The sequence below is a fragment of the Thamnophis sirtalis genome, unplaced genomic scaffold (genome assembly GCF_051295495.1).
Source record: "Thamnophis sirtalis isolate CommonGarterSnake01/CBP01778 unplaced genomic scaffold, rThaSir2_p1.2 scaffold_1, whole genome shotgun sequence".
Taxonomy (NCBI): domain Eukaryota; kingdom Metazoa; phylum Chordata; class Lepidosauria; order Squamata; family Natricidae; genus Thamnophis; species Thamnophis sirtalis.
In genome coordinates, this window is record NW_028261381.1 from 79,321,421 (window position 1) to 79,347,003 (window position 25,583).

Here is a 25,583-nt window from a genome sequence, read left to right on the forward strand (position 1 = left end):
CTCGACTAATTGGACCTTGCCGCTTGCCGTCTTCTCTCTGTCTGACAGTAAGAGGAAGCGCTGCCGGCGCCTCCGAACCCTCTGGGAGAGCGAACCATGGAGTTCTCGGAGGAGAAGTTGCGGAAGTGGCTGAGCAAGGCAAGCGGCGAAAGTGGGAGGAGGAAGAGTTTTAGAAGCGCGAGCGCTGGTTTCGGCGTCCCAATTTTGGAGCACCTTCCCTGGCTTTGAAGGGAGAGGGAGCGACTGGCTGAATCGATTAAATCAATGTTTTTGTTTTTTCCAAACTTGGCAGCTTTAAGATGTTGTGGACTTCAACTCCCAGAATTCTAACATGGCTGGTTGGGGGTGGGGGGTGGGAATTGAAGTCCACACATTTTAAAGTTGCTAAGTTTGAAAAACATTGAGGGCTCCTTAGTGCTGTCTGAGCTTGCTTGTTTTCTTGCAGACGTTTCATTACCCTAACTAGGTAACATATATCTAGGCAACTAGGTACCTAGTTACTAGGTAACGTTACTGTAACTAGCGCTCTCGTTACCTAGTTAGGGTAATGAAAGTTCTGCAAGAAAACAAGCAAGCTCAAAGAGCAGCAAGGACTCCTCATTTCAACCCTGAGCCATAAATATTCTCCTTCATTGAAAAGTATTGCATTGGATCATGCTTCCTTTGCTCTCTTTCCCTCTTGTATTCGATTTCTTCCCGTTCTATAGTGCATAAGCTACGGGACCCCATCTTCCCTGTTCAGCCGCAGTGAATGGTACATGTTTTTGCGAGGTTTCCTCAACCCTGTGGCGTTAGGTTTTTTTTTTCCCTTTCCGCTTTAAATGTTCGCTATTTCCTCCTCAATAATTTATATACCATTGAATCCCATCACCTTTCTTTTGTTTTGGGAATAGAAATCACAGATTCATCATTATTACAATAGGACATGCTTGTTTGATGAACGATCTCTTTCTATTAAGCTGATCTCCTGATGGACCCAGTAATTAACACAATGTTGAAATTGCCTAAATTTCTATTGAATAAATCACAACGGGGTATGCATGCAATTCATAGTTCATGCTGCTTCTCATGCCCCCAAATAATTGGAGTGTATGTATATATCACAGAAACAGCCTTTTTCTGCTCTGTCCTGGTGGTGTTACTGTCTCTTATCCCCAGGGTGCAGTTGAGATACCATTAAGTCCTTCCTAGCTGCTTCTTTTTTTAAAATAGACTTTTCTTAGAACTCCTTTTGAGATTTCTATGGAGATTCTCAGGCATCCAGACCATGGTTGTCCCAAAGGTGCTTTTTCAAGAGGCAACTGGACTTTCAGTGGTTTTTTTTAAAGATGTTTTAATTCTCATCTAAGAAGCTTCTTCAGCTGTGACTGGATGGTGGGGAATTGAATCCCCCATCCCCCACCATCCAGTCAGAGCTGAAGAAGCTTCTTGCTTAAGAAGCGAAATGTCTTCAAAGACAAACCAGAAAGTCCAGTTGCCTCTTGAAAAAGCACTTCTGGATTCTTCCAAGATAGGTGAGGCACATTGCTTGAGCATTATTATGTCCCACTTGATCCTGTACCCTTTCTCCATGCCCAACTGCTCTCTGTTTTGGTACCCAGGTAGCAGTGAGGAGAATGAGAATGAGCCTCTATTCACAAATAACCTGAGTGACTGAAACATTGAGCTGAATAAGGGGTATGTCACTGCACATTCACAAACTCTAAGGCAATTGGCCAGATGACTAAATTCATTGTTGTAAGCACCAACCTCATTTACCTGATTCCCCCCTCCCATCTCATGTTAGGGAGAATGAATGGTTGTTGATCCCCTACTTGCAAGGGGAAGGGAAAACAAATCTGAGGGCATCCGCCAATTCTTTTCCTTAATTTAGCCTGCAGTATATAAAGACAGCTTTGTTACTATTGCTGAGTAAGGACAGAGAATAGGAGCACAGTTTATGCTGACATGCTATTTCTGCTGGCTCAGAAACCTGTGGATTGGATAGCTCTCTAAGTGCTCTAAGCCCAAATCATAAACATCCTTTATGGTTTAGGATGATGATTTTATATACTTAATACAAACTTTGCTATGAAAGTGTATCCTCTATTGCTTACTGCTGCTTGTGAAGTCTATGGTCGGAGCATGATTTGCAGCAAACATGCCACAGGATTGTGTATTGAATGTTGTCATAAGAGTCTCATACAAAATAAGCTCCTGTAAGAGCCAGGTGCAGCATTGACAATGTGGTCAGGTGTATTGTGATCCCTCCCCATCTCATTTGAAGTCTTCTAATCCATTTAAGGTCTATAGATCCTCCTAAATTCTGTTAAAACATTTTGACCAGATAGAGATCCTGATTTTATTATCAAATCACCCTTTCACGACCCCTTTCCCACATTCCCTAGGAATTTTGCTCAATGAAGAATTCCAGATATATGTGTGTTGCAGTGATGAAGTTCAATTTTTTTTTACTACCGGTTCTGTGGGCGTGGCTTGGTGGGCATGGTAGGGGAAGGATACCGCAAAATCCCCATTCCCTCTCCATTCCTGGGGGAAGGATATTGCAAAATCTCCATTCCCACTCCACTCTGGGGCCAGCCAGAGGTGACATTTGCTGGTTCTCCGAACTACTCAAAATTTCCACTACCGGTTCCCCAGAACCTGTCAGAACCTGCTACATTTCACCCCTGGTGTGTTGAATTCTTGTGTAATCCTAGTGGCTGTTTAGACATTTTCTTTTACATGGCCCTGTAGTTCATATTTAAGATAATTAAAACTGTCTTTCTTATGTCTCCAGTATAAATTCCGAGATCTGACCATAGAAGAACTGAAGCACATAAACGAGTTGTATCCCAACATCAAATTCACAATGAGCACCTACAGTAAGATTCCTATTTTGGGGATAGATAGATTACAGGTAGTTCTTGGCTTACAACAATTTGCTTAGTGACTATTTGAAGTTGCAACAGCACTGAAAAAAGTGACTTATGACCATTTTTCACACTTATGACTGTTGCAGCAACCCCCATGATCATGGGATCAAAATTCAGCCACTTGTCAACTAACTTGCATTTATAACGGTTGCAGTGTCCCGGGGTCATCTAATCTCTTTTTCCAACTTTCTGCCAGCAAAGGCAATGGGGAAACCAGATTCAGTTAACAACTAATTTAACAACTACAGTGATTCGCTTAACAAATGTGGCAAGAAAAGTCATAAAATGAGGCAAAACTCACTTAACAAATTTCTCACTTAGCAACATAAATTTTGGGCTCAGTTGTGGTTGTAAGATGAGGACTATCTGTACCTGCAATTTTTTTTAATTGGGAGATCTTATAAATCAGATGAATAAAGTTAAATAAATGCTGAATATTAATACACTGTATGTGGCTATTATTTAGCCACTTGAAGTGTGTTCTGCATTAACAGTATAATAGTGGAACATGCATATTAATACTATAATGTATTTATTAGGAATTATACCCACTGTTTCCTTTCAATTATTTGGGCAGTATGCATGGGATTGCAATTTTGCTGTATATTTTTCTTCAATTTTCAGCAGTTAATTGATCACTTTTACTATTATAACCTTTACAACAATGGCACAGTAGAACAAAATGTATATTTATATGCTATTTTTTAAAATTAGCATCCCTGTATTTTTGAATAGATATTCTGTAGCATTATGTTGCCTTAGGAAATCTGTGTTTGCTGAATTTACTTTTTATGTCCTATTATAATGCTTTGAAATTCTATGTAATTTCTATTTGTGTGTACGTATGCATGTGTAATGCATTTATTTATTTATTTTTATCCTGCATTTATTATTTTTACAAATAACTCAGGGTGGCAAACATATCCAACACACCTTCCGCCTCCTGTTTTCCCCACAACAGTAACCTTGTCAGGTGGATTGGCCTGAGAGAGAATGGCTGGTCCAAAGTCACCTAGCTGGGTTTCATGGCCAAGGCAGGATTTGAACTCATGGTCTCCTGCTTTCTAGTTCAGTGCCTTAATACACACAGAGACACACATTTTAAAAAATTAATAAAACAAATGACTGTTTTAGCTGTTTTGAAATGTTAGGAACAATACATAAGTACTAAATTAGGAACAATTCTAAAAGGAAAAATTAAATCCATAGTGATATAATGTTTTGAATTTCAGCTTTTAAGGATGGATCCCAGAAAGACCTTCTGAACTTTACTAGTACTGTTCCAGTAAAATATAAGGGTGAGTTCAAGGAATGTTTCCTTTGTATTTCTTGTTATTTGAAGATTTCAAATAATATATTTTGAAATGTATTTAGATACCAAAATTATATGTTGCTTCAATCAAAGGCTAGAAAAAAGCTTACCACAATAAGCAGCTAATATAATAAAGCAACTTTAGTAGCATATTCTCAAGGAAAGGGTCTGGATCAGCACATGAAGCCCTTCCTAGTCTACTTATGTCGATGGCTTTGATAAAATAAAAAGCAGGAATATATAGTACAGCACCATTAGAGGTCTTTTTTCCCTTGAAGTCTGAAGTAAGAAACAAAAAGTCAGATTTATGGAGATTCATCCAAGTCATGGTTGTCCCAAAGGTGCTTTTTTTTAAAGAGTTTAAGAGAAACTGGACTTTCCTGGTTTTTCACTTCTCATCCCAGAAGCTTCTTCAGCTCTGACTGGATGGAGGAGAGCTGAAGAAGCTTCTTGGATGAGAGACTAAATGTGAAATCCTGACACAAAGTCTTCAAAGAAAAACTAGAAAGTCCAGTTGCTTCTTGAAAAAAAAAAGCACCTTTGGGACAAAAAGTCACATTACTTAAGCTAGATAGCCTTATGAATCTACTAAGTAACAAAATAAATAAAACGAATGCTGAAGTTTCTTAGCAAGGGAGCTGGAAAGACTTTTTTTTGATTAAGCTTTAATAGTGAAAATTAAGCAGCAGAAAATGAAAAAAAAATCTGCAGCTGGCTAAGCATGAAGCTGATGCTGCAATAGTGGAACTACAGGGAGATAAAGCAGTGTGAAGGTCAGGAGGAGATTCAGCAGCAGTTAAAGTAACAGACCTGCCACAGTGCTATAGAAGCAGCAGAGGTTTGTGGAGGGACATTGTCCAGAGAAAGTCCATGGATGGAATCTAAAAAAAAATCAGTTTTTGGCTATAATTAATGTAGCAGCTATCCCAAAGATATAGCAATAGACTTCAGAAGAGATCATGGAGCTATCAAAGAAAGGAAAGAGATACCAAAAAGGTCCATCAGGAAAGACCTGCTGAAGAAGCTACAGTGCAGATGCCCCACCAAAGAAGTCCAGCAATAGAGGCTGAAACTTCATGGAAGAGGGTGCACAATAAGAACTCCAAGATAGACTTGATACTAGGTCCTCTTGGTTAGGTAGCCCGAGTAGCAAGCTCAGTGACAAACCCTAGTGGTTCAGAATGGAACTACAGGGACCCTCACATTAACCCAGGCTGAAGTGGACAGCAGCATACACCCTGCCCCTCATAAAGCAGCCTGAGGAAGGAACAGTGGTGGGTTCCTACTGGTTCGGACTGGTTTGGCCGAACTGGTAGTGGTTTGGTGGCCTGGGTTGCCACATCCCCGAACCGATTCTCTGGGCGGTGCCATAGGCACTGCCATCTTGGTTTTTGCTTCTGCGCATGCGCAGAACAATTTTTATTGTACTGTGCATGTGCATTCAATGCACATAAAGCGCGCCCGTGGAGCGTGCCCACGAGCGAACCAGTAGTGACTGCCGGAACCCACCCCTGGGAAGGAAGTTTATTCCCATCCCAAATCAAATTACCTATTCATGAAACCTGCCTGGGTTTGCTATCATCTTAAACTGAATTTACAACAAATAACAGCCAGTAATTATCCAGTTAGCAAATCAGTTTTCAGTATCAAAAGTTAACAATTTTAACACAAATCCAATAGTAAATACCCACTGAATAACAAATCTACAACTCATATGTCATATATGCTGCAGTGTCTCTTCAGAAGAGTAGAGTTTTAATTCTCTTCCTGGAAAATCAACAGGAGTTAAGGAGCAGCTTCAACTTGGGGGTGGGGGTCGGGGTACTGATTTTCCATCCCTGTCATGAAGGGTAGGGGATTCATTCTCTCTGCTAGCTGAAATGAGAAGCAGAGACTACATGGAATCTTTGCTAACCAGATTATTATTTTGTATTTTGACAGGTAACATTTATAACATTCCAATTTGCATATGGATTTTAGATTCTTATCCTTTTGCTCCACCCATTTGTTTTCTAAACCCAACTGCTAACATGGGAATTTCTGTAGGAAAACATGTCGATGTCCGTGGAAGGATTTATCTGCCATATCTACAAGCCTGGAGCCATGTAAGAATTAGATAAATGCATCACATAAAATTATAAGTATTATTAAAATTTATATAAAGGTGATATACCCTTATACCTCTTAATAGCAGTTATCTTTTTTCCACATATAATTACATACATAAATATGTGCAATATGAGATAAAATATAATTTATTTGAATACAAAATGGTTATTGTAATACATGTAGAATGGATGGTATTAGGTTTTCAGGTTCCTTATTAACAAAGTCAAGTTAACCACTGTTACTCAGGAGCAGATGGAGATTTTATCCCCAAACCATGCCTTTTTTTAATCCATCATCCATCCATCTATCCATCCTTTATTTGTTTGGTTTTTATTTTACTACTATTTAAGCAACTTTACCAATACAACAAAATAAAAATACAGAAACACAGGAAAGGAATAAAAGCAATAAACATATAGTACCAAAAGTGGTGTTACAACTCAAATATCTCTGGAAAAAAAGTGGTATCCAGCATCTTCCAAAAGGTGAGGAAGGCAGGAGCAGATCTAACCTTAAGTTCAAGGTCTGTAGACATTCTTAGTCATCCAGGTCATGGTTGTCCTAAAGGTGCTTTTTCAGGAGGCAACTGGACTTTCTTGTTTTTTCTTTTGAGAAGTGAAACATCTTCAAAAAATAAAAAACAAGAAAGTCCAGTTGCCTCCTGAAAAAGCACCTTTGGGAGTTTAGTTCAAGGCCACTCTAAAGGACTGGGTGCCTTCTGAACACTGACTCCCTGACTTCCCAAAAATGGAGAACCATCAGCTGCTTCTCCTGGCACAATTATAATGGTCAACCTAACTTCTGTAAGAAGATGCATACTGCCTGCAACCCACCACTGCAATATAGGCATGATAGGTTCCCAGCAATATTTACCAGTGAGCATGTGGGCTACTCTATTATGTACCAACTGAAGCTTTTGGATAATTTTTAAAGGCAGCCCCAAGTAGAGTTCATTGTAGTAGTGTAGATAGATGATAAAGAAACCATGAGTCAATGTTTTAAGGTCCTCTTGTGCCAGGGAAGGTCACAACTTATACATAAGCCAAAGCTGGGTAACAGCCCCCTTGGTTATATCCATCACCAGGAGCTGTGTGTCCAGAAGGGCCTGTAAATTGTGGATCTACTTCAGGAATGGTGTCTTTTCATTCACAGTAATCACTAGAGCTGAAAGAGAACTCCAGTGTACAAAACCTGTTAGGGTTCTGTTTCCTTCCACTAAATCCTCACAGTGTCAGGCACCAAAATGGGACTTCAGTGGCATCTCAGCTCTGAATGAATAAAATAACTCGTTCATTAAAAAAATTAAGGACTCAGTCAGCAACAGTATTAAAATATGATCTTGACCTTTTGTAATTCTAGCTAGGTGAGTCAGGGCACTCCCATCTGTATAGCCCTGCTCCTGTGCTCTTACTTTATTATACTTGTCCCTAGGGAATCATTGGAAAATGGGTCATGAAACAATGAAGAAAAATACTGTTTTGACACGTATTCCAATATTTTTGTGTCAGTGATGCCTCATATTCCCAAGCAGTTTAGATATCTAAAGGGCTATCTTAAAATTTTACTAGAGAATGTTTTAAGTAGTATATCTGTAATATAAATAATTTATGATTTTTCCTGTATTTATTACAGCCACAGTCAGTAATTATAGGATTATTACAGGAAATGAGCACAAAATTTGAAGAGGAACTCCCCTTATATGCATTATCATCTTCTGATGAAGCCAGACAGATGGACCTACTTTCTTATATCACAAAAATTGTGGAAGGTATTCATCTTTTCTGAAAACTTATCATCTGTTATTTGTGTGTATAATTCATAATATCTTGATAATTTTGTTTTGGATTTTCCTGGAAGTCCAAATTAGTAAACTATTATATTATTAATTGCAAAGCATAGGATTTGGAACAGTTGTGTGCAACCCATGGCCAAAGGACTGTATGAGGCCCTGGGCAGTTAGTAATATCGTCCACACAATTGCAACTTTTAACATTATATGATTTGTAGTGATATTTATAAATATTGACTATATTACATATTTTATATGCGGCCCAAGGCAATTCTTTTTCGTTCAATACAGCTCAGGCAAGCCAGAAGGTTGGACATGCCTGATCTAGAAAATGTTTGGCACAACCTTTCTTTTGCTCAGACTTCAGTCCTTTTAGTCTGAACTGGAAGCAGTTAATCAAGGAGCAAAAATCAAAGGACTCTTAAGTTCCTCTATTTATTAGAAGGAAATTTAAAGGTATACAAAAATTCCAGCACTTTCAGATGAGATGCCTATGTTGTGGAATCTATGCTGTCAAAACTCCTTTCCATTTCTCCCTGCTGTTTTGATGGGAGAGGGGCAACCTGTCCCCTTTTTGAAAGTGGGCCAATCTGTATTTTTTCATTGTTTTGGTAATTCGTATTCCTTTATCTCCATGAAAAATATCTCAAAGGTCCAACTTCCCCTTCCCATTATCAAGCTACTACTGAGCCAGCATTGATGAATGCACTGTCCAATGTCAGGCTGAAATGAAGAACTTGGAGGTAGCCAGGAAGAGGTTTTTTAATTGGGGAGGGGGGGGGGCTTTGATAGAATGTAGATGGGAGTTTCCTTTGACTTCCAATGTAGTAATAGATAAAAAATAATCAATTCATAAAAAGTTCAAAACTCTAGTTTGTTTTTGTTCTACTACTTGTGTTTGCATAATGTTGAATTCCAATATTGCATGGTCACTTGCCCCCAGGATTCCCGTGGCTTCAACACCTATCATTTCCTCTCTGTTAGTGAGAATTAAGTCCAATATGGCTGATCCCCTTGTTCCCTTCTCCACTTTTTGGGAAACAAAGTTGTCTGCTAGGGTCTGCTAGGTTTGTAAGGAACCTGTTGGATCTTCCACTTGGTGCAGAGTTTGTTTCTCAGTTGATGTCATGGTAGTTAAAATCCCCCATTACTATTGTGGTGTGCTTCCTACATACCTTAGTTAGCTGACTAGCAAAAAGTTCATCTACTTCCTCTGCTTGGTTGGGTGGCCTGTAGTAGAGACCTATGGCAATGTCATTTCCCCCCAACCTTTAATATTGACCCCAATGCATTCAAGATAGTTCTCATCATCATTGTGCTATTTCTGTAGAGATGTAGTTATTTCTTATATATAGTGCAACTCCACCTCCTCTTTTATTTGGTCTATGTCTTTTAAATAATTTAAATCCTTCTAGCTGTATGTTCCATTTGTGGGTTTCATCCCACCAAGTTTCTGTAATGTCAACAATATCGTATCTGCCCTCATTTACTTGAATTTCTAATTCACCCTGTTTATTCCTCATACTCTGTGCATTGGTGTATAGACACTTGAGCCCTTTAAACTTTTTTTAACCATTGCTTTTATTTTTAACAATATAAACAAAATTTAACAATATAAATAAAACAAATATAAATAACAATATAAATAAAATAACAAATTGAAGAAACTAAGAACAAACAAGAACAACAACAATAACAATAACAACAACAACAACATTTAATGGGAAATCGCCATGCAGGGCTTTGTAGGTCGGGAGATTCTGTCCTACAGCTGCATAGCCTCCATTGCTGAAGGCGTCCTGTAGGCAGACAGAACAACAGAATTAGAAGGGATCTAGGAGGTCTTCTAGTCCAACCCACTGCTCATGAACACATTCCCAGCATCTCATCTGTCTGTCTGCTGGGCTAAAGAGACAGCTTCTGGTGCAGCCCATCAAGAAGGGAGAGACTGGCTCCTTGCAAGTAATGCAGCTGACCTTCACTACTCCTGGCTTTTCTGTCCCCTAAAAGTTCTTGGTTGAGGTGCAGAAGGCAATTCCTCCTCCTCATTACTAGCAAGCTGGCAGCTGCCTGCTTTCCCCACCTGAAGCCTCAGGGCTGCCATGTGGCAGCTGTTGTTTCAGCCAAATCACTCTTGACAGGCTGCTTGGGACCATTGACCAACTCACCTCCCGAGGTGCCTGGGCCTTGTTCCTCCTCCTCCAGGCTGACCTCTGGAGGGGAATTTGAGGAAGCATCTGGGGGAGGAATCAAAGACTATTATTAGTACCATGTTGTTCTTTGTATAGCTACTTGTACTTGCCCTCCGCTCTTCCCAGGTAGCATATTGGACACCTTCCTATCTGTGGGGCTCATACCTCTTCCAGGCTGCTGAGATCCTCCAGAGTGTCTTCTTCCTCTGGAGAATCCTGTGAACAACAATGATTCCTCTTAAGTAATCAGAGAAACGAAACTCAGAATTCCTTAAAAAAGGGACTATTGAATGGGGATTACATTTCCCATTTAGAACACCGGTCCCTGATGCTTTGCAGCAAAGGAACAGTCACACCAGAGCTTGGGTACATATACTGTAGTTAGACTAAGTACCTTGTCCCAAGGGCCGGGTGTTCCCTTGCTCCACTGCCCAGAGCGCTCCAGCACAGTTCCCTCGGGTTAGGAGAACTGACTAGAGGACTCTATCCCTGCCCAACTGAAAACACTTTGTCTTTCTTACCCATGGACTGGAAGAGCTGGCCTCTGCATCCTGGTCCCAGCTATCCTCAGATTCTTCCTCCAGAAGGTCAGCAAGGGAGTCCACCTCACAGAGGCTGCTGGTCCTGGAGCCCAACAGGACGGTCAGCGAATCCTGCAAATAACAATATAGAGGCTAAATCCTAAGCTTTCTGCATCCCAATAATATTGCTAGAAGATAGGGTGCATTCAGGTCCTAGGGGCCAACAGCAAGAGAGCCTTTGCAAGCTTTAAGCTTAGAAATTTCTCCCACTCCCATCAGCAGTCGTGGCATAGCCCTAACCCTAACCCTAACCATCGGCCCCATTGCCAAAACTTTCTTACCTCTGGAGAAGAGGTGCCCTGCCCAGGAGAGAGCTTCTCCTCCACTGGTTAGTCCTGTGGTTCCTGGAATCAAAATATCAAGATTTTGTCTGTTAGCATATTAAGAAATCCACAGAGACAGGGCTTCTTCTTTTTACATAGGGAGGAACTGTCCAGTCCTTACCAACTCAGTGGAGGTCTCCAAAACGGTGGACAGCCACGGCCTGCGGTATTCCTGCCTTTCCTCTCTGGGGGGAGAAAACAAAAGGGCCAAAGATCAAAAGAAGCCCCGGGCCCTTTTATAAGAGTGGTCATGTGGAAGCTCTAGGAACCCTTCCCCAGTGGGATTCCCCTGAGATGCCTCCCCTCTGCAAGTGTTTTACCCTCCGAAGTGATACCTACCCTGAAAGCCAGTCACCACTTCCCTCCTGCACATCCCCTGGGCTCAGAGCCATCCCCATCGGATGGAATTCTTCCGATGGATCCTGCAATAAGAACGCAAATATTCCGTCTCTTGGCATTTTAACCAATGCACAGAGTCAGGGCTTCTGCCACTACCATGGGGAGGAGCTGGTCTGGCCTTACCGACTCAGTGCAGGTCTCCCAAATTGTAGGTAGCCGCGGCGTCTTTTCAAACAGCTCTCATTTCTGGGGAGAGACCAAAGTCATTCTTCTGTTAGCAGAGGTAGAGGCAGAGGGTAGAGATGCCTGCCTTCTGCCAACCTTTCTTCTAGCCCTTCTCTTGGGGGCTTCAGAATCCCTCAGCTGAGAACACTAACCTCAATGAAATGAGAGCTGGCCTGACATCTTCCTTCCTGGGACTCCGGGCGGTGGCAGGACCACCCATCACAACCTACAAGAAACAATTGTTTATTGTAAATTAAAAGTCCTCAGCATGTTTATCTTCCCCGGGAAGAAGGGCTGCATTATAGAGGGCAAAGAGACAGCAGATCATGGGAAATGTGGCTGATAAGAAGAGACTCAAAATGGCTCCTCTTTAGTATTTCCCAGGATCTTCCCTTCTGAGCCATCAAGATCATCCCATGAATCCAAGGACCCCTTCTTCAGCTTTCTGGGCTGGCCAGGTTCCCCCCAAGTGGGAATTCCTCCCTTCCCTCACCCGGTTTTGAAGCATGAACTGGCGTTCTTGCAGAAGCATCCTTACCCCAGGAGAGGAAGATGTGACGCCATCAGACACATGATGTGTCTCCCATTCTCCCCGCTGGTCTTTCAGTTCCTGACCAAAAGAAGAAGGTAACATGTCAAAAAACATCCATCTAACATCTCCTTTCTCAGCCCAACCAGTCACCTTGCCCATCTTTTTGCCCTGAAGCCCCTTCTGGACAGAAAGCCATTTGGTGAGAGGCTCTTACAGACTCTGCAGTCCAACAATGGTGCCCCACCATGCCCAGGGTTTAAGGAAAAGGGGGTACCTGTCAGGAGGCACAGAAAGTTCTTCAACGTTGCTCTTCAGACAACAGAAAAGGTGCAAACTTTTAAATAACCAGGCTTGAGGCTGCAGTAACGGTTTTCACAGCTTTATTCAATACAGGTCTGGTAACTAGGAGGATTCAGAATGTGGACCACTCCCGGCCAACTGACAGCTCTTTATATACGGAACTGTCAGTTGGTCAGCCAATAGACGCTCGCCACGTCTAGCTCCAGCTGGCTGGTGCATCGCAGCCAATCAGCTTGCGGCTGCTCCGGCCCCTCCCATCGGCTGGCACGGGAGGACTTAACACGAACACCTTTTCCGGATGTTCTGTGAAGAGAAGAGAAATAGCTGTGAATCAGTCAGAAGAGTTGAGAAGCATAACTTTCTCCCCTGCTGCCAGTTTCTTGACAGCTGAGATGGCCACACTTACTCTGAAGAGCCTTCTGAGAGCCATGACCAACTAGTTGCACGTCCTTTCACTGCACAAAGGGAGAATGGGCAGCTGGGCACTGGCTAGTGGCTTTTCAGGGAAACTGACAATCTGGTTCCCTTGGCAACCAAGTAAATAATGGCCATATTCTATACCCACCCAAGGAGGGCAATTCACCTGGGTCTAGGAGTGGCCAGTGGCTGGTTCCCTTTGTGGCCTTTTAGCCTGTGTGTTTCATGTGGGAAGTTGTTGGTTCATGAACAACAGAGAAGCACCATCATTGTGGCACAAAGCACGGAGGGAATCATGGCATCCTAGGGCAGAAGCGACTTTTAGTCCGACTCCCTGCCCAAGGAAGGGTTCCTCCTAACATCTCAGGCAAATGATTGCCCAATCTTTTCCTGAAAATTTCAAGAATGGAGCACAAACAAGTCTTGGAAACAAACTGTTCCACTGCTTAACGGTTCTCACTGTGAGGAAATTCTTCCTTATTTCCAGGGTTGGATCTCTTTCTGATGAGCTACACACACACACACACACACACACACACACACACACCACCACCACCACCACCACCACCACCACCACCACCACCACCATCACTATCCATCCATCCATCCATCCATCCATCCATCCATCCATCCACGTATGTATAATGTTGAAAATCAGCTCCATTTTCAATTCATTAAATGAAGATTCCGTCCCCACCCGGTTACATATTAGTCATTTTTTTCAAATTTCTAATTAATTTTAATATTGAATCTTTTGATGTTTTTCCTCTTCCCACAGTTTTATATTGCATTTTTATGAATTGATTATTTTTTATCTATTGCTACATTGGAAGTCAAAGGAAACTCCCATCTACATTCTATCAAAGCCCCCCCCCCCCCAATTTAAAAAACTTTTTCCTGGCTACCTCCAAGCAATGTTCCCTCTAAATTTTTTCAGTGTGAGCGGAAAAGTATAGTGTTTGAGCGGCACATTTTCATGCCTGAGCACCTGAATTTTTTTCACAGATGTCACCTAAGACAACAACGAAATCAGTATTATTTGAAACTCAAAGTTATGTTTATTCAAGGTACCCGCTTAATTAAAAGTGTTATATAATATCAGTATCACTTAACAACGGTCCTGCTTAGCAACCAAAATGTTGGCTCAGAAACTCTGGCATTGAAGCGTGCAAGTCTTAAAGCTGTCAAGTTACAAGACCCTCGCACCCCTAACCCTTTAGGAAAAAAACCCCAGGGGTCTTCAAACCTGACAGCTTTAAGACTTGTGGACTTCAACTCCCAGAATTCCTCCTCCAGTGATGTTGCAGCAACGTCATCTGCGTGGATCTGCTCCATCTTCGGTTTTTTCACAGGAGGCAGGGCTGCTGCTGAAGATGCCAACGAGCTCCCGCCGCCACTAGAATATGCATTTGTTTAGCATGACATAGAATAGTCTTTCAACCAGAAGTATGGAATAAAAGAGAGACTGATAAATATTAAAAAAAATAAAACCAAAAAGCAGCTATTTATTTGAGTTCTAGATAAACATTTAGTTCAGAAGAGATTAGAATAGAATAGAGAAAGAATAGAATATAGAGAATACAATAGAAATAGAATTGGAAGGGACCTTGGAGGTCTTCTAGTCCAACTCCCTGCTTAGGCAGGAAACCCTACACCACTTAAGACAAATGGCTATCCCACATCTTCTTAAAGACTTCCAGTGTTGGGGCATTCACAACTTCTGGAGGCAAGCTGTTCCGTTAATTGTTTTAACTGTTAGGAATTTTCTCCTTAGTTCTAAGTTTCTTCTCTCCTTGATTAGTTTCCACCCATTGCTTCTTGTCCTGCCCTCAGGTGCTTTGGAGAATAGCTTGACTCCCTCTTTTTTTGTGGCAACCCCTGAGATATTGGAAGACTGCTATCATGTCTCCCCAATTCCTTCTTTTCATTATACCCAGTTCTTGCAACCATTCTTCATATGTTTTAGCCTCCAGTCCCCTAATCGTAGAATAGAATGACAGAAGGGACCTTGGAGGTCTTCTAGTCCAACCCCCTGCCTAGGCAGGAAACCCTACACTACTTAAGACAAACGGTTATCCAAAATCTTCTTTAAAACTTCCAGTGTTGGAGCATTCCCAACTTCTGGAGGCAAGTTGGTCCATTGGTTAATTGTTCTCACTGTCAGGAAATTTATCCTTAGTTCTAGGTTGCTTCTCTCCTTGATTAGTTTCCATCCATTGCTTCTTGTCCAGCCTTCAGGTGCCTTGGAGAATAGTTTGACTCCCTCTTCTTTGGAGCAACCCCTGAGATATTGGAAGACTGCTATCATGTCTCCCCTAGTCCTTCTTTTCATCAAACTGGACATACCCAGTTCCTACAACCGTTCTTTATATGTCAATATCATTTAGACAAAGTTGATCCCCTTATTCTCCACTCCAGAATCTTGGAGTTTGAATTTCTTTGGTTCTCTTCTCCCACCCTCTGTGTTCCCACGAGGGAATTAGCATCACAGCTCAACTGCCCCCCTCCCACCCATAAAGACCAGGAGAGCATCGCTGCTCATAGCCAAATGCTACCATAGCAACTATGGCATTGTCTGATGTCTTTCTTGCACACTAAGATGGACTGACGGGGTGAAGCATAGCTTGCGTTGTCCCTAGTGCGGATTCTTTTCCCAGCCTTGGTCACTTTACGAGGGGTGGACTTCAGTTCCCATAATTCTTCAGCCAGGGAAATTCTGGGAGCTGAAGTCCTCCGTCCCTCCCTTATTCCTGTTTCCTTTTCCTTCATTATATTCAATTGTTTCAATATTAAGTGTAATTCTTCCTTCCTAACATTTTTCCATTTTTTTCCTTATATTCTTTTCCATTTCAACATTGTCTTTGTTCCTTCCATTCTTCCTTCCTTCTTTCAATCCTTCCAATATTTTTTCCTTCATTCCCTTGCCTGTTTCAATATTAAGTACATTTCTTCCTTTCTTCCTATACTTTTTTCCATTTTCTTCCTTATATTCTTTTCCATTTCAACATTGTCTTCCTTTTTTCCTTCCTTCCTTCCTATACGTCTTTCCATTTTCTTCCTTATATTATCTTTTCTGTTTCAACAGTCTTTGTTTCTTCCTTCCTTCCTTCCTTCCTTCCTTCCTTCCTTCCGTCCTTCCTTCCTTCCTTCCTTCCTAAGTTATTTCCATTTTCTTCCTTATATAATATTTTCTGTTTCAACATAAAGTGCCTTCCTTCCTTCCCTCCCTCCCATCCCTTTCTTTATGTTTTCTTCATGCTTTCTTTTCTTTTTCCTCTGCTCTTTTTAAATCCCCTCCCCTTCTTCTCCTCCTCTACATTTAGGTTGGATTAGTTTGTACAATGGTCATCAAACTTCTGAAGTAAAAATAAATAAATAAATCATATTTAAGAAGAAGAAGAAAAAGGAAGACGTTTTTAGTTAAGTCAAACGTTTTAATAAAAGTTTCATCTTTTAAGATTCGTCCAACACATCCAATTGTAACCTTAACAGTAAAGAATATCACCCCAGCTGCTAAAGGTTCAACCAGTCTGAGAACCATTGAAAAGACAACAGTGCAAAATCCAAAAGACACAACTTCCTCACCGCCATTGCTTTGGTACCAAATCTTTGAGGAAGGGGCTCCAGAAAGAAGGAGGAGGAGGAGGAGGAGGAGGAGAAGGGAACCAAAGAGAGGCTTTTACCGGGTCTGCGCCCCACAGCCAGGACCGTCCTTGCGCCTCAAGCCGCGTTTCTTCCTGCAAAGCCCTTCGGGCAACCTGAGAGTTCCGTTTGACGCCAGAAGGGCTTTGCAGGAAGAAGCGCGGCTTGAGGCGCAAGGACGGTCCTGGCTGTGGGGCGCAGACTCGGTAAAAGCCTCTCTTTGGTTCCCTCCTCCTCCCCCTCCTTCCACAGCCTGCATGACACTGCCGTCCAGGCTGAGAGCTGCTGCTGAAACAAGTTTGGGGAGGTCCTTTGCGGGCGGCCAGTTCTAGCTGCCTGCAAAGGACTTCCCTACGTTTACTTTGAAAGAAATCTGCGCGGCAGTTAGAAACCTCTGCGCGGGGGTTTCTTGCCATGTGCGCGGCCGCGCAGCCGCGCACCTTAGAAGAAACAGTGCCTCCAAGTTCTTCATTTCAGCAGTGTCACTATTAGATGGGAGAGGAGTGACTTTGGTGCAAGGCAGGAATGGGAAATTTCTGCTAGATGTGAAAACTCAACCTGCCCCTCTGCTCTGCCCCTCTGGAAAGTCCCTATACTGACAAAGACCAGGAGAATCCCAAGGAGTTGGAGGAGCCTTTGGCCTTCAGCAAAATAGTTGGCCAAGTAAACTCTTGAATCTATCAGGGCAAAAGAGATTCAGAATTCCTAAAAGAGGGCCTATTGATTGGGGATGCTGGACCACAACAATCTGTCTGTTGCTGGATACATCTCTGGCAGTGACGTGCGGTGAAGTTTATGGCTGGTGAGGCAAGCGGGCAAAAGCCGCCCTATGTCGGACATAGTGGCAGGGCTTTCGGACGCCCCGGCATTGTGTCCGCGATAGAGGCGGGATGCCTCTATGTCGGACACAGCGGCGGGCCTTTCAGGACGCCCACCTCTATGGTGAACACAGCGCCGGGGCGTCCGAAAGCCCTGCTGCTGTGTCCGACCTAGGGCGGCTTTTGCCTGCTTGCCTCACCAGCCATAAACCTCACCGCACGTCACTGTAATCACATCAATAGGGTGATGAACACTGAGCATCACATAAATTGAGTGATGAACGCTGAACATTGGTTTCTACCCCCAAATCTTTAATTGAGCTGTCCACTTTTCTATTGTTAGAATCACTAATTCAATCTATTAATGTATTTTTGAGTTTGGTATTGCTTATATCGATCAATTTTTTGTGTAACAAATGGTTAGAATGGAATAGCCTTTGCCAAATTGGAACATACAGAGAGGAAAGTCTTTGCCCTTCCCACAGCTTAGATTGGAATGGATACAAAGCTCCCATTAGTTCCAACAACAGTATTTCTTTTTTAACCTAAAAAAATCACGTTGCAATCCCTTGCATGTTATCTGAGGGTAAGATAAATAGAACACAGCAAATTTACGTTTAAGTAAACATCCATGCATAGGATTTGTTTGCATAACTTTTTTTAATTTTTCAAAGTACCATAATTACAGTTATCCAGACCAAAGCATTTTAAAAATTATTTTTATTGAGTGTCAGCATTTAAGACAATGCATAATTGTTTATATAAATGGCATATGGTTTTTAGGTGAAAACAATGGACAATTAAAGGGAGAAGGAAACAAAAATGATGGAGGATTACGCAAAGTTACAATCGTTGGGGCTGGAGATCTGGGCCTTGCTTGTATTTTGGCTATTTCAGCAAAGGTATGCACTTTCTATAATTACTGTTATGCTTGTTTCTATTTTGTATTCCAATTTATATTGTAATAAAATAATTGGAGTAGGGGAATATTTGAGACCATATTCACAGAATATTTTCTCCATAAATGTCTTCTAAATTATGGTTTATTAGAGATTAATAATGCATTTCTGTGTATATTCATTAGGAGACGTTTTCCATCTAACCTCATTATAAATACTTATGAACTCTGTCTTTTTTATTAGATGCATTAGGAATTTATTTTTGCTTTCTTTTTAGTTTGTGTGATATTTTACAAAAAAAACTACTTAACCTTTTGTACTGTTGTTATTCTTATTGGATTGAATCCCATAGAATTATTCTCAGGATACAATTTGTATTTGCTTTGAGGAAAAACATTTTCTTTCTTTCTTTTGAATCAATTTAGGATGTTGCTGACAAAGTGGTTGTCTTGGACTGCTCAGAAGCTACAGTGAAAGGAGGAACAATGGACCTAGAAATCTTTGACTTGCCAAAGGTGGAAATTAGTCGAGGTAGTGTTATAGTGTTCAGTATTTTCTAGCAATATTGCAAACTGAAGTATGCACTTCGTCTGTTCTGTGGGGTGCAATTTTTTTTGAAAGTTTCTTTCACTTCAGTGCTTTAGTCTTGGGCATAGCTTGTACTGTGTGGAGAAGCCTATATACATGTAAATTGGTTAATGTAGTCATCCCAGAGCTCAGCAAATACAGACAAAGCATACTCAGTTATTACATATATGAAATATTAATCCATGTTATATTCTTTGTGAGATTTCTATCTGCATTCCACAAAGGGCAGAACATAGGAAGGGTTACGTGTAAAGAGACATTACTATATAATAGACTGAATTCTCTATGAATTTTTGACATTAGTTCAATTTCAGTAGTATTAATAATTCCTCTGTTAACCATATAAGTAGGAAGTGGTTGTAAGTGATACGTTTACCTATTTATCTCAAGTCAGGAAAATAAGCCATGGATTATCATAGTTTTTTTTTTAATGCCATTCTTGAAAATAAGATATATTCAACAATAATTTGCAATTCTTTATATTTTTGTAGATTTTTCTGCATCAGCGGACTCAAAATTGGTGGTGGTTACAGTTAATTCTCTAGGCAATGCTCAGTCCTATCTGGAGGTTGTACAGAGCAATGTGGAACTGTTCAGAGGCATTATTCCCTCAATAGCTCATTACAGTCAAGACAGTGTACTGCTTATTTCTTCACAACCAGGTACTGTATAACAAAGATTAATATAATTCTATGAATTCAATCACAAGATATGATTTGCAATTGATATTATCTTAGGTTTTTTGACATCTTCTTAATGAGGAGTAAGAGGAATCTTATTTTGTCATAATTCTCAATCACAAAATAACAGTATCAAGTATTAGGCCAATTTAAAAAAAAATCTATTGGTGGTTTTATTGAATGGTTATTGGAAATTTCCTTTTAGGCAATTTAAAAACCTCAATAGATTTTTCTGATTCCAAATATTATATAAAGGTTGTGTGGTTTGTTGCATGATTCAACTCCATTGCTTATCTCCAATAAAGTAGTAGCAGGATTACAATCTTTTAAAATAACAAAACTATACAAACACAAGCACAGAAATAAAGAGCAGAAACATGGTATACCACTTACAAAAAAATCAGCTAATTTGTTAACACCTTAACTACCTTTCTCTTTCTGTTCTGTTCATATACAAAAAGTGAATAGTGACAATCCAAGATTGTAAAGATGGGTTATGCTATTTTTCTAACATTGAACAGTAATATTTTTGCTGCTTTCCCTGCTTGATAAATCCATAAATCCATGTTACTTGTAGCCATGCTTTTTGAGTTTGGTCCATGAAGTTCAATTCACATATTTAAATGATGCTGATCTTTGTAATATTATATTAAAAACGTTAAGGATATTAAGCCAAAATGAAATGATAACAGCCCATATTACGTGAATTAAATGTCTTTTCACCATTTTTGTGCTTCCAGCCAGACTTTTCAAATATTTTCTGGGTATTTAATATTGCAAAGATGGCTTTTTTTTTCAGTTTGCCTCCTATTAAGAAGCATAATTAATATTTTTAAGACTGCCTAATTTATTGGGAGGGTTCATTGAAATCAGTGGATGGCACCAATTCTGATTTGAAGAAAGGCATCAGCAGAATAGGGAAGGACAAATGTTTGATGTTGAAGGGAATTTTGACAATTGTAACAATTTATTTACATAAATTATGTAAATTCTGGAAAGAATAATTTAAAAATCCAATTACATAGGAACAGTTCTTGCTGTTTGGAACCTAACATGGACCAATTACTATGAGCTTTATTCAGGGCATCTGTAGAAGGAAGTGTAGATATGTATATAGTGTTGGTGCACATACAAAAGGAGCAGGGCTTCAATTGCATCATTGCAACAAAATGTAATGACTTTTTGACTCCCTGTGGATGTTGGCTTTTCTAAAGACATATTGTTGTGCCTGCTTTGGTGTATTTGTGCAGACATTTGGGTCAATCCTGGTAACTGCCTGCATATGTTCTTACAGTTTCTTGGAAAGATTTTGGAAGAGGTTGCTTTTTTTTTTTTTGCTTGCTTGCTACTGTAGAGGAACATAATTAAAAATGACCCCCACCCCCAAAATAACAAAAGCAATAGATAAAATGCATAATTGCTGTTTTCCAAATTATATGGTACATCTAATAGTTGACATATGGACTGTTAGTTTATCAGAGACCTCCCCAAAGGCTCCGTCTCCAGTTCTGAATTAAATAGAAGATTCCAATCTGTAGTTCAGGGTGAGGTCCTTGGTGTTCTCTGAGCTTGGTTCCTTGTTTGTTTGTAGACATTTCATTACCTATCTAGGTACCACCAGCAGTACTGTTTGCTCCCTATTTATTTTGAGAATTATATCTGTGCCATAAATGAGAATGGGTGAAGATACAAGAAACTTCAATAGTATGTGTTATCCAAAGTCTAATGGATAGATAATAAATAATACTAAACTTAGTCCTTTCACATTTTTTCTCCAACACAATCGAATCTTTATGGTGATGAAACCTTCTCATTATGCAAGAAATCCTGACCTGTTATTGACATCCTGCAGCTGTTCACAGAGAAATAGTAGAACCTCTGATTCCTCAGCAATCATAGAAATTAATAGATGTATGTGCCTATTACATAGCACACCATTCCACTTCCTTATCCCAAAGAGTTGTCCAAACAACAGTATAATTTTTCTTAAGCTTAAAAATGGAATTTAAATACAAAAATCATTAAAAACCACTATTTTACATTGATTTAAAATATTTTTTTAATTTTCTTAATGTATTTTTTATCACAACTACAGTAGAAATAATGACCTATGTGTCATGGAAGCTGAGTGGATTTCCCAAAAGCAGAGTAATTGGAATTGGTTGCAATTTGGATTCAGCAAGATTCCAGTATGTTATTACAAATCTGTTGAAAGCCCAAAGCAGAAGTAAAGACAATTGGATTATCGGTGAACAAGGAGTAAACAAAGGTAAAACTGGGAACTGCTGTATGATTTAGGAATCTACATTTTACATTTTCTTTCCTCTTTGAATTAGAACATAAATGAGCACTTTTATATTTATTTGAGAAAAAAATGAAATTTATGCTGAAGATACAATTTTATAAAACGAAAATGTAGGGGAGTCCTTTTTTAGTGATCACAATTGGTACTAGAAATTGGTCATTTAACAAAGCCATTACTAAGTGGGAAATCAAGTGACTGCAACTATGCTTTCATTTTCTTCACTTTTTCACTCTTTGAAATGCTCGCCCTGGTTCTGGGATAATTAGCAAGAAGGAATAAATGTTTAAACAATTCCTCCTGGGCCTGATCCATTTTCTCTCTCCTTCCTTCATAGAGTAGGAAGATTAGAGAGATTACAAGAGAGTTAGAGGCACACAATGGGAAATATACTGAATGTTTACATTCCTTTTGATGTATATTCCCTTGCTTACTCTATTATAATCCTTCCTTAATCTTTCTGCTCCGCAAGGGGGGAAAAGATAAACAATGGGTCAGGCACAGAACAACATATTCTGTTTACAATGGTGATCACACGACTGAGGGATACTGCAGATAGTAAATACACAGTTGCAGTTATTTTTTTCATCACCATTATAACTTCAAATGGTTGCTGCAATTGGTCTAGGCCAGTGTTTTTCAACCTTTTTTGTGCAAAGGCACACTTTTTTCATGAAAAAAATCACGAGGCACACCACCATTAGAAAATGTTAAAAAATTTTAACTCTGTGCCTATATTGACTATATATAAAGTGTTTTTCCCATGGCACACCTTACACTATGTCACGGCACACTAGTGTGCCGCGGCACAGTGGTTGAAAAACACTGGTCTAGGCAATTGGTAAATGAAGTCTAGTTTAGAACATTTGCCAACCTCTGCTGTAATTAATAGCTAATAGGAGAAATTAGAGACCGTATTGTACCTCTATTAGCATGACACGATAGACTACAAAGTACATAGGTTGAAAACCAAGACGCATTATCTAACTATCCAAACGTTTGAAAAAGAAAATTAATTGCAATTGTCTTATGCAGTGGCAGCATGGAGTTCTAATTCAGTGATAAATCATCCTGGTGATAAGTTAACAAATGATCAACAGGTGTTGACTAACAGGTAAAACATCTATTTCTCTATCAAAACATCTATGTATTTAGAAGGAAATGACGCTTATTTTAATGGAACTTTTATGTAAGCTGGTATAGGATTGTAGCCCAAATATAAATATTCACCTGTATCTGAGTAGCACAATCTACATTATTTAACTATAACAACAGCTCTGGTGCAAATATGTGGATATTGAAAAGAATGTAATGCTTAGATGTATGTCTTGTATTTAGAGCCATGCAAATTCTGAAAGGAAAAGGCCAAAGGTCTTGGTCTGTTGGTCTGTCAATAGCTGATCTGACTGACACTATATTGAATGATAAAAGAAAAATACATTCTGTATCAACTATGGTGAAGGTAAGCAGGAAACTGATTTTACTTTTGAAAAAGACTGAATGTTAAGTCTATAGATAACAATCGAAAAACATTAGAAGAAAGGGAAAAAAAAGGATTATGAATCTATAGGTGACCCTGGTTTGGGATTGAGGATACCTGGCTAATCATTTCTTCTTGTCCTATATATCCCATAGCAGAAGCCAGCTGATTTTGGGTGTTTTTGATTCAATGTGGAAATATTGTTTTCAACTTTCATTTGAAAATAAATTTGCTATTTTCATGGTTTGTGTTGCTACAGTGGCCATCATGGCAGCATCAGAAATTGGTCCAGCACCTTTTCATTTTAGGTGTCAAAGTTCCTCTTCGTTGGTTGCTGTCAGCCATTTTTAAAAACTTTTAAAAAAATACTTAATTGGAAATGTTCAATTCACTTTGAACAGAATAAATTATATTTCTCAGCAATAAAGGTCAGACACTAAAATGATTAGTATTTTTGCTGGCTTATTTTGGTCATACCTTTTGATAACTAATATGGTTTAAAAAGCCAATGTGATTTAAAGCAGAAAATTTTCACTTTGGGTTTTTTGAGGCTTATATGCTATAAATCACTTGAAATACTGTAGTTCCAGGCAGTCACTAAATAAGAGCAAAGAATTAGTTTCTCTATCTCTTTGCTGTAATCGAGTGTCAATCTGGGATTTTATAGCTCAGATAAAAATACATCTAAATTGTGTAATTTCTTGCAGGTTTATTAAAATCTTACAAGTATTAGTGACTGGCATATGTAAAATTCAAGCCCAAAGTGCCTTATATTTTATATACCTTTGATGAAATCCAGATACATGTAAAAATATTATGCTCATGTTTTTTTCTTCTTCTTCTAGGGATGTTATAATATAAACAGTGAAGTATTTTTAAGTATGCCTTGTGTACTTGGAATCAGCGGTGTAATTGAAATGATGAAGCCTGTGGAAGAGGATAATGTAGTTGAAAAACTTCAAACCAGTGCTACATCTGTCAGTGACCTTCAACAGCAACTGAAGCTCTGACTGTCAAGGAACCGTAGATTTTTGTTCTTAAAATATTTGAGATTTGCAGAAAAGATACTAACAACCAACTGGGTCCAACATCAAATTCTCACAGTGTGGAAACTTTAGTGTATATTATTATATGATAATTAAAATTAGTAAAAAAAAACATTTAGGCTAGGGAACATTTAACATTTATGTTAATGGCCATGGCGATATTTTCTTATCATAAATGACTGTATTTCTTTGCCCTTTCCTCATTATGCTGTGGCCTTCAATACTACTATTCAACTTTGTTCTCTTAAATAAACTTTTATTTTAATCAGAGATTTTAGGCAGTCAGAGGTAATGTATCACCATTAGATATTTATTTTTCCATATGTTGTTGACTGTATATAGATAATATACATTTCTTAGAAACAGCAGCACAGTATTGTCTAAAATCAATGTTCATGATCAACTGATATTTATGGTTTTTTTTTAAATGTTTACGCTACCAAATCAGTCATCTGAAGTTGCCATTGCACAAATATTACTTTAGGCTCAATATGTCTAAATAGAGTTCTCAAAGTGTTCTGTATAGATTCTAAAGATTTTTAGGGGAAAGTCTTGGGTGAAGACCATTAAAAATATTAGCATTATAGCTGCACTATTGGCTCCCAAGACCCAGAGAAAAAGCAGGATTCTTTCTCTTTTAGGCACAGAACATACTTTGTTTATCCTCCTTTATCCCACCCTAAAACTAAGGAGGACCTACCAAAGCAATCTTTCTCTTGAAGCTGGATCCATGCTCTTGGAAAGGGACAGGAACAACATGTAAATGCACTATTCATTATTATGCAGTGGTTAGGTTTTAATGTATTTTGGCTGCTCAGTTCTAATATTGCACTAAGCTTTTAGCAATGCAAAAACATTTGCCTCACAATATTTAATGAAATGTTATTGTGTAATTAAGTATATGCCTACAATGATTTTGCCATTTTTCCTTAATTATTTTTCTAAAAATTATGATATGGAAAAAAACCTTGATGAGATATTAATAAAGCGTATGGTATCTGATGTACATCTTTTGCTTTACATTCTATGATTTTCAGAGGTAAAGATTTAATGAGGAAGTGATGCACAATTTTATGAGCGCATTGCTGGTATTT

General features: G+C 39.4%; 1 protein-coding gene across 1 annotated transcript; it reads left to right on the forward strand.

Moving 5' to 3' along the window:
* UEVLD (UEV and lactate/malate dehyrogenase domains) lies at positions 1-25,495 on the forward strand. Its single transcript, XM_014075357.2, has 12 exons — positions 1-138; positions 2,780-2,864; positions 4,148-4,213; positions 6,169-6,332; positions 7,969-8,104; positions 18,278-18,396; positions 18,819-18,924; positions 19,473-19,643; positions 21,757-21,930; positions 22,999-23,077; positions 23,302-23,425; positions 24,289-25,495. The coding sequence occupies exons 1-12, from the start codon at positions 97-99 to the stop codon at positions 24,451-24,453; spliced, it is 1,431 nt and encodes a 476-aa protein (XP_013930832.2). The 5' UTR covers positions 1-96; the 3' UTR covers positions 24,454-25,495.
* The last annotated feature ends 88 nt before the right edge of the window (positions 25,496-25,583 follow it).

Bases quoted from the DNA above. Each gene is read 5' to 3' on its own strand.
- UEVLD (XM_014075357.2), top strand. From the start codon at position 97: ATGGAGTTCTCGGAGGAGAAGTTGCGGAAGTGGCTGAGCAAG. The intron at 4,214-6,168 runs GTGAGTTCAAGG...GTATTTTGACAG, and splicing joins TGTTCCAGTAAAATATAAGG to GTAACATTTATAACATTCCA. The intron at 18,397-18,818 runs GTATGCACTTTC...GAATCAATTTAG, and splicing joins TTTTGGCTATTTCAGCAAAG to GATGTTGCTGACAAAGTGGT.